General features: G+C 35.6%; 1 protein-coding gene across 1 annotated transcript; it reads left to right on the forward strand.

The window, feature by feature from the left end:
• The first annotated feature begins 620 nt into the window (after positions 1–620).
• On the forward strand, positions 621–9,248 carry LOC137030405 (uncharacterized). Its single transcript, XM_067400701.1, has 9 exons — positions 621–2,026; positions 3,823–3,985; positions 4,732–4,924; positions 5,024–5,092; positions 5,288–5,386; positions 8,076–8,204; positions 8,355–8,571; positions 8,699–8,830; positions 9,016–9,248. Exons 1-9 carry the CDS (start codon positions 1,918–1,920, stop codon positions 9,234–9,236), a joined length of 1,332 nt encoding a protein of 443 aa, XP_067256802.1. The 5' UTR covers positions 621–1,917; the 3' UTR covers positions 9,237–9,248.
• Positions 9,249–9,651: the final 403 nt, after the last annotated feature.

Genomic DNA, 9,651 nt, shown 5'->3' on the forward strand with positions numbered 1-9,651 from the left:
GTAATCCATTGTGTGCTGTTATTTGTATGAACTGTTTTAAGAAATGCACATACTGGTTTACATCTTAAGGATGCATATGAATGAGAATATATAATAGGAGAGCAGTTACAGCAAACATTGTTTTATATTTAGAGAGAGAGAGAGAGCAGTTACAGTGTTTAGTATAAAAAGTGTTTAAAAGAATCATGACTCAAGCTGGGACGTTTACATGTTTGTTTACAGATTTATTTTGTTCATACTTTGATTTTAAAAGGCACTGGATGTGAAACCCCTGCTCCCCTAACACTAACCCTAACCCTAACCCTAGCCCTAGCTGAGAGCTGCAGACAGTGACACTGAGTGACTCGCCGCCCTTCCCCCACCTGCTTCTGATCGCGCGCGCCTCCCGCCCATCCCCCACAGCAGCAGCGCAGCAGCTTGAGTGCAGAGTGAGATGAGCTCTGAGGAGAGATCACGAGTGCTGCTCAAATGATGGAATAATCTGTCGTGGCTATGCGTTTTTAAAGCACTTTTACAAGATCTAGCAGCTTTTCCTTCCTTTATATTTAATATAAAATACCATAAATTAAAAAAAAATTGAAAGAAAATGCTGTTAATAAAGTGCACGTTAAAGTTTATTTTAGAGCCTCGAAATAATCCACACATCTCCCTGATTTTAACTCAAACATTTGATTAAACAGAATTAGTAAAAATTAAGATATGTTCCAAAGAGATCGTTTAAAAGTGATCATGTGCTCTGTCCATTAGAAAGACGTACGCCTCCGTTTTTATTTTATTTTTTATTTTTTTATTTAAGTTTGAAGAACCAGTACTGTGAATAAATCAAACAAAGATCTAGGTGTTTGCCAAAATATTTATTAGGTCAAATAAATGTAGTCACAATTTCAACGTGAAATCCAAATACGTAACTACGTCATGCACGCACGTCAGCTGTGGATGTGTTTTCCCGGGAAATGCAATCACATGGCATTGCTTGACGCGAAAAAGACGACAACCCCCATCAATGGACGCTGGAGAGGTGAGATCAAGTGTTGTCCCGAAAATGCATGATAACTAAAATACACTGTGAAATATGAAAGTTAGTAAGATGTATGTTTACTTTAGTGGTTAAATTATTTTCTGTTAATGTTTTATTTCTCGATTGTATTTGAGTTTGATTCTCATTTGATTTTTTTTTTGCAATAAGGAAAAAAACAGTTTATTGCTTATTTGTAGGCATTGATCAGCAAATATAATTTTGTTATATTTCATATAATATCTCTTTAGATTCTACAATTTAATCAGTGGTAGCCTGTTTTTCTCATTTTTTGTAAAATGTCAACAGTATGTATTGTAATTTGAAATAATTAATTTTCATTTTTTATTATTTGATGTCATTTTTAATTTTATGTAATACATTATTTACACTTTTTTTTTTTTAGTGGAACACAAAAGTATCCATGTTTTTTTATTTATCTTCACAGAGCTTTTTTGCACAATGACAGTACATAGACACTTTATAGTATTTTTTATTCTGTGTGTCAAGCTCCAAAGCAGACAAAATAGTCCATATGAATCTATCAGGTTACTGACTGAAAATCTGTAGCTTTTAAATTAATATGAATATGGATTGACATCAATCATCTGGTCACAATGGTTTTTGGCATCAATGATATTGCTGTTTTTTTTAATCTAAATGCCTGTTTCAGACTGGTCACATGTGCTGTCATTGCATAGAGCTCTGTATTACATTTAAAAATAAACTTTAGTGTTCCACAGAAAAACACAACACAGGTTTGTACAATTTTAGTACAGGATTAGTACAATAATTATGTACATTTTTGGGTGAACAATTCCAGTAAGATCAAAAAGATTTTTAAAATGCTTATTTAATCCATTCACCTTATATTTCTTTTTATTTCTTTTTTTCCAGAAATAATGCTGAAAAGCAAAAGGCGTAAAACACCTCTGCAGGATGCAGAGGATCACATGACCCGTAGAGCTGATAAGCCTGGGCTTCAAGAGCAGTTCATCAGCAAATATAAAGGCAAGTATTTATGACTAACCAGATACACGAATGGTTTGGTCTTGATGTCATTAATGCAGAATAACCTGCTTTACAAATAAAGTCTTGTAGTTTAAAGGGTTAGTTCACTCAAAATTGAAGTTTCTGTCATTAATTACTCACCCTCATGTTGTTCCACACCTGTAAGACCTTCATTCATCTTCAGAACACAAATTAAGATATTTTTGATAAAATCTGATGGCTCGGTGAGACCTCTAAAGCTACTAAAGACATATTTAAAACAGTCATGTGACTACAGTGGTTCAACCTTAATGTTATGAAGTGATGAGAATATTTTTTTGTGCACAGAAAAACAAAATAACCACTTTATTCAATAATATCTAGTGATGGGTGATTTTGGGCACACAAAAAGTATTGAACTGCTGTAGTCACATGATCTGTTTTAAATATGTCTTTAGTAGCTTTCTGAACACTGAAAAAGGAAATGATTTTGCTCTCAATGCAGGCCTCACTGAGCCATTGAATTTGATCAAAAATATCTTAATTTGTGTTCTGAAGATGAATGAAGGTCTTACGGGTGTGAAACGACATGAGGGAGAGTAATTAATGACAGAAATTCATTTTTGGGTGAACTGAACTTTTAGGTGGTTATTGGTTTGTATGTAAACCAGGACAATGGATCATTTTTATAATAGGGTTAGTTCAAATAATGTCATTTATTACTCACCCTCATGCCGTTCCATACCCGTTAGACCTTCAATAAGGTGATTATTTTTTTTGCAGCTATCAGTATATCGTTGTGCATGATCATGTACATGATCAATGTTTTTTTTAATTTTTTTTTTTATTATTGGGTTTTGGTTAAATTCCTGAAGTAAGGGCTGCTTTTTCACTTTTTTTTTCTAAGACACAATATACATCAGTAATACCCTCTTGTGATTTAAAAAAAAAAAAAAGCTTTTACTTTAAAGGCAGTTGCTAACAAGTGTCTAAATGGGAGACAGAGGTTTGTCTGGGACATTAAAAATCGTCACCTGAACAGATAAAGTCATCTACTCACTAGTCACTTTCACAGCCTCGTTGTGTTTAGAGGTAGATTTAGGGATGTACACTGTACACAACCATTCAAACATACATTATAAGAATGCAAAACATTATACTTATTACACAGGGAGATGGATTTTTAAAGTTTTACAGTTCCTGGAGGCACATTTATCAACAACAACAAAAAAACTCTTTATCTAAAGCCAAAAACCATCCATAAACATCCATACACCACAAAGACAAACTATCCAGAAGCGATGCATGTTAAACACAGAATTTTCTTTTAAAAATAATATAACAAAAACATGTTCTAGATGATTTCTTGAAGCTTAATCATGAGGACGATGAAGTTTTGCAACTGTGGTGTATTAATAGGCAAACTTAAGCTTAGTTTCTGCAGCAATACAAAAGCCAGTTAAAACAACATATAGGGTTTTAGTTGAGGGAACCAGGGGTGTGTGAACTACCGGATCACCTGCAAAAATACGTCATCGCTGCAGCACTCTATTCTAAACTATATAAAGCCAAGATAATATTGCTTATGTATGAAAGAGTATAAAAATTTTAACTATATAATTTTAAGACTTTAAAGTATAATGTAATGTATAAAAAGCACAGCATACTTAGAAATTTGCCTGGCTATTGACTATTTTCATTCAGTAATTTCCCTTTTACATATAATGTACATCATATGGCAGAGAACTTTAAGTAATGATCAAAATGATAGTTGACTTTTAATAAACTGCTGAATCTAATGCATTTCTCCTCTTCAGGGCGTGGAGTTTTCACCACTAGAGCTTTTTTCAGAGGTGATTTTGCTCTTGAATACAGAGGTGAACTTCTGAGTTCAGAAGAGAGTCTTGACCGAGCTGAACACTACACTGAGGCCGAGAACGCGTTCCTGTTTGAGTTTCAGTGGTGTGGCAGAAATTGGTGGTGAGTACAGACCTGTTGGATTGATGTAGTAGAGGCACTATATTGTATCGCAAACCTGCAAGATTTAATTCTAGCGGGTTTGCTGTCTCGTGTTTTTTAATTGACTTGCTTTAAATGACCATCACATGCAACTTGAAAAAAGAAATGCCTCTATCGTGGTCAGTAGACGAGGTGGCAGCACAACTGTAATGATCAGACTATAATCCCAATCACTTTGAAGCGGTACTAACTGCAGTGGAAGAACAAACCGAGCCGAGTTGAGTCGTACCGCACAGTGAGAAAGTGCCATAAAAGAGCAATGGCACCAGGGTTCGTTTTAATCTAAACAAACATACCAAGTGTGAACACACCCTTAATACTTAAAATCAACCATGAACTGACTTGAAGGGTGCTGAGTGCAGTTTCTTTGAGTCATCAATATTCGTTTTTAACCGTATTCCCAAAAGAGAACAAAATGGTGAATGTTAGATGCATTTGTCTGCTGAGAGGATGTTGCCATACACTGTCCGATAGATCCGTGGTTCTCAGACCCTCCTCTCTGCAGATTCTGTTTGTCTCCTTAACCTGACACACTCGGTTGAGTTCATAGAGCTGTGTCCTGATGATCAGCTGATGGTCTGAATCGGGTAGATTAAAAACGAGACATACAACTTATGCAGAGCGGTGGGTTTCCACTTAAAAATAACTCTACTTGTCTAGCATATATAAGATTACAAGTATTGAGTAATAATTTTATGTCTTTATAGCATAGATGCATCTAAAGAAGACGGTTCCTTGGGAAGACTTGTAAATGACGAACACAGAAATCCTACTTGCAAAATGAGAACCCTTGAAGTGAGCAGGAAACCTCACCTGTGTCTCTTTGCTGTGCGAGACATTCTACCAGGGGAAGAAATCACTTTCAATCACGGATACTCAGATTGGCCATGGCGAGTCAAGGTACTATCAAGAAAATGATAGAAAGATTGATCAGTAATTCAGGATAATCTTTTACTATCTGATTAGTTACCATGTGATTGTGGTCTCATATTTCTCAAGCCTTTGAATCAAGCATCAACTGAATCCTCTGATAAAAAGCCATCCATCAGTTTGGGTCCGCAGAGATCGGTAAGTCCACTTTAAAACATCTGTATCATTATTCTATATTATTGACTCTTTTGTGAGTAGTGTGTCTGGGTGTTAACAGAAGGAAAGGAGTGATAGATAAAGTTATTGTAGGACAGCTAGAGTAATTACTAGTTTTTCTGTTCTATACAAACATTTCTGATTTTTATATTCACTGGTTCCTTTTCTGGCATCCAGCCTCATTGTGCTGCTCCTGTTTCTTCACCTGGATTGGACGAGGTGAACAGCAGTGGTCCACATAAGCAGTCAGGCAAAGCAAGAACATCAAGAAAAACGGTAACTATCTCATAATGCAGCAACTATTAGATGATTTCTGGGAAAAACTGTTGATATTTGAAATCGACACCCAAACAACCACACCCCTCCCTTCATTGCTCCGCCCCCAAAATACTGAACACCCTATTCAACACAGGCAACTACTAACAGCTGATGCACAGGTGTTCAACTAGAAAAGATCTTTATCGCTGGCAGACCATGGGATGCATTAGAAGGTTTGTTTTTAGTTGATTGTAGGTGCGTGTCCACTTCATCCAGCACACTTTGTGTAAACGCTCCAAATGGTACAAAATAATATTCTGTCAGAATTGTAAAAGTTAAATTGGTTCCTTCCCGGTCTGGAAGGAACCACTGCGGAGAAGCACAGTATCTGTGTGACTCGTCATAGACATAAACAGAGAGAAGTAGCTCCAGCTACAGTGTTCTTTAGACACATGCAGTTCTGTTTATTAACCGCTCAAGCACCAAAAGTTATGGAATGTAAATGTAGCGCCTTACTACCCACCTCTGCTAGTTACCTAGTTATTGTCACAATTTTATTTTCAATATTGTTAATGTACATTTTATGTTTGTTTAAAAGGTTAGTTCAAATAATGTCATTAATTACTCACCCTCATGCCGTTCCACACCTGTAAGACCTTCATTCATCTTCAGAACACAAATTAAGATATTTTTAATTAAATCTGATGGCTCAGTGAGGCCTCTATTCAAAGCAATGACATTTCCTCTCTCAAGAACCATAAAGGTACTAAAAACAAATTTAAATCAGTTCATGTGAGTACAGTGATTCAACCCTAATATTATAAAGTGACGAGAATATTTTTGTGCACCAAAAAAACAAAATAACGACTTTTCAACAATATAGTGATGGGCCGATTTCAAAACACTGCTTTGGAGCTTTATGAATGGGTTGTTTGCACATGACGTCACAGCAGCAGCGCGAATGAGTCTGGAGGGCAGGGAGTGATGTTTCTATATAGGAATCCTATCAAAAACTCAAAAGGTTTTGCATTGTTTATAGTTGCTCAAATCGTTAAAATCGAGAACCCAGAAGGTGTTTATATCGTTTACATAACTTATACCGTTTTTTATAACTTTTCATTTTTTAACGTTAAAAGTTGTCGCCTTTTTATAGCGTTTTGCATCTGCTGATACTGAAATTAATATGGATACTTACCTTTTGTTTTTGACTCGGTTAAATATTAACATTCTACATGCTATCGTTTGCAGGGAGGAGAAGATATTTTATCCTATTTAATTATAATTGGGTGTTTTCCCTTCAGTTTTGTAGAATTGTTTACAATGTTGATCTGGTTACCACGAGAATAGTGTCACGCGCTGCTGCTTTCAGCCGTCGTATGGTAGAAAATGTCCAAATAAAATAAATATTTAACAAGCTGACAGAAGATGATGCATTTCTTTGTTGGAAGCGTGTAAATGTAACTAGTTTTAATGTTATTTTTGTAAATATTCACTTTCCCCATAAGGAGAATCGGAGGGTCACGATCAGGGGACGGACACCGACACGCTGTATTTTTGTATTTATTTCAACAAATGACCAAAATCAAACCCATAGAAGCTTGTGAACAGTTTTGAAGTGGCTGTGTGCAAGTTACAATCATTCACAAGCGAGTGATCATACTCGCAAACATAATGTTAATTAATTATTGCACAAAAACCAAATACAAAACTCAAAAGTATGTTTGTTTTTTTTGTTTTTTTTTAAGTGAAAGGCAGTGGGTTTATTTAGTGACATTATTACATTTGCTAAAAGTCGTCTTTCCTCACCTTCTCAACCAAGGCGAAAATTGTATTACCGTCCATTTTTTTTTCCCCCGAACGATACTGTGAGTTCCTATTACAATTCTCGATTCAGCATAAATGACCAACAATGGCGACATTTTTCACAATCAAAAATTAAAATACTGCACTTGACTTCACTAGCAGAAAGGCAGCGCGATATAAACAAACCAGACTAGAACTGAACGCGGCGTGACGGCAGCTTCACATTCTCTATATCTGCCTCCTCGATGGCAATCAAGTCTTTCAATTCAGTGGAAAAGTCTCTCCTCTTCATAACACAAGGATCGCCAACATATGTTGTGATTTTCTGTTTAAACCTTTCTAAACCAGCACAGAAAGGACTTTTCTCCATCTTTTCCATTCTAATTTTCACTGCTTGCCCTCCACCGGAATTTTGCGCTTCACCAGAACCACGTGATTGCAAACAACCTATTGAATCAGTGACTCGGAGCGCCAAAGTCATATGATTTCAACAGTTTAGCCGTTTGATAGGAGAGCCGAGTCACTGATTTGATTTGTGAAGCTCCGAAGCAGTGTTTTGAAATCGGCCCATCACTATATTGTCGAAGTCGTTATTTTGTTTGTTTGGCGCACAAAAAGTATTCTCGTTGCTTTATAATATTAAAGTAGAACTACTGAACTCACATGAACTGATATAAATATGTTTTTTAGTACATTAATGGATCTTGAAAGAGGAAATGTTATTGCTTTGAATAGAGGCCTCACTGAGCCATCGGATTTAATCTAAAATATCTTAATTTGTGTTCTGAAGATGAACAAAGGTCTTACGGGTGTGGAACGACATGAGGGTGAGTAATTATTGACAATATTTTCATTTTTGGGTGAACTAACCCTTTATGCTAAATACTTCTTTATATATCCACAGAAGCGGTTTCAATCAAGACTGGCAAAATTAAGAAAACATCATGAAGATTGCTATGAATGTTTTAACAGGGCAGAAATTGAAAATGAATGCAATACGATTGCTAAACAGCTATCACAAAAAGATTGTTTGGTGAGTAATATGTCAACATCATCACAATACTCTGTGATCAACACCTCAGTCCATTAACAGCTAATTATTTTAATATTAATTAATAGTTTCCTTAGTTCTTTTGCTTGTAGACCTTGTTTTTATTCAAATTATATTTTCAAACTGTTACAGTCATCCTTAGTCACGTCCACAACTGATGCATCCTCTTCATCACCACCCTGTGCTGTGTCCACCTCTGTGATGACCTCATCACCGTCACCGTATTACCGGTTACCAGAGGGGACACTGCAGTTGGCAAAAATGAGTAAAGTCCTAATGGCCATGGAGAAAGGAACACTGTCTGACTTCAAAGGAAAGAAACTTGACAACATTGAAATTGACCCAAATGGTATGAGTATACTTGAATGGTCTGTGTGTGTCTGTGCTGTATATATTTGCAAAAACTGTACATTATCATATGTTACAGATGCTAAGTATAATCAATAAACTGTTGATTTTTTTTATCAATTGTTTAGAGCAACTTGAGGCTCAAGGTGATTCCATGTCAAGTGATGAGGAGGATTACAGTGACGTATCTCAGACAACAGCACCAGCAGAGACTGATCCACCTGTTCAATCTGATCAATCTGTTTCACAAGAGGATCAAGGTAAGAAAAATCTCTAAACTACACACACAATAATCATCAAATAACCATAAATTAGCTCCAAGCAGCAATAGCCATCCAAAGGCTTTTCAAAATTCAGAAAAATCTACACATTAGGACATATGTATGATTTGGTCATACTCACTGATTTAGTTGTTATGAGAATTACATTTTTAATTATTCCATAGGTTCTTCAAATGCTCCAAAAAAGAAATGGGAGGACAATGAGGTAAAAGCAGTAGAGAGACACATGATGGAGTTCATCAAGACATGCAAATTTCCTGGTAAGCAAGACTGTGAAAGATGCATTCACGCAGAGCCAGAAGCTTTGAAGCAGCGAACATGGACTGGTGTGAAAAATTATGTGCGGAACAGGATCACGACTCTTAAAAGAAAGGGTGGTTTGTGAGGAGGCACAAACACAAAAACACTTCAGTGCCTTTTATAACTTCTTTACTGTAAAAAAAAAAAAAAAAAATAAATAAATAAATAAATAAATATATATATATATATATATATATATAAAAAAATATAATAATACTGTAAAAATATAATATGATGTGGAAAGTGTTAAAAGTATTATTTGTGTGAAGAGAGTGGCTCAACTAGTGACCAGCTCATTGAAAATGCTGTACATTAAAGTTGTTAGCAGAAGACTGTACTGCGATGTTGCATAAACTAATCAAAAATACTTTTCTTTAATCTGTACCATTTATCCCAAGTAAAATAATCCCATATTAGCTCTTATAAATATATTTTACATCAAGAAAGACAGAGTATAAGAACGCTAATGAAGAAAGAATAGTTCATTTTCAATTAGGGCT

This window comes from Chanodichthys erythropterus, chromosome 11, assembly GCF_024489055.1.
Source record: "Chanodichthys erythropterus isolate Z2021 chromosome 11, ASM2448905v1, whole genome shotgun sequence".
Taxonomy (NCBI): domain Eukaryota; kingdom Metazoa; phylum Chordata; class Actinopteri; order Cypriniformes; family Xenocyprididae; genus Chanodichthys; species Chanodichthys erythropterus.

What these genes read in the sequence shown, in the direction of transcription:
- LOC137030405 (XM_067400701.1), top strand. Translation starts at nt 1,918, where the DNA reads ATGCTGAAAAGCAAAAGGCGTAAAACACCTCTGCAGGATGCAGAGGAT. An exon ending in CAAGAACATCAAGAAAAACG is followed by an intron (nt 5,387 to 8,075) that starts GTAACTATCTCA and finishes ATATATCCACAG; the next exon opens with AAGCGGTTTCAATCAAGACT. An exon ending in TGTTTCACAAGAGGATCAAG is followed by an intron (nt 8,831 to 9,015) that starts GTAAGAAAAATC and finishes ATTATTCCATAG; the next exon opens with GTTCTTCAAATGCTCCAAAA.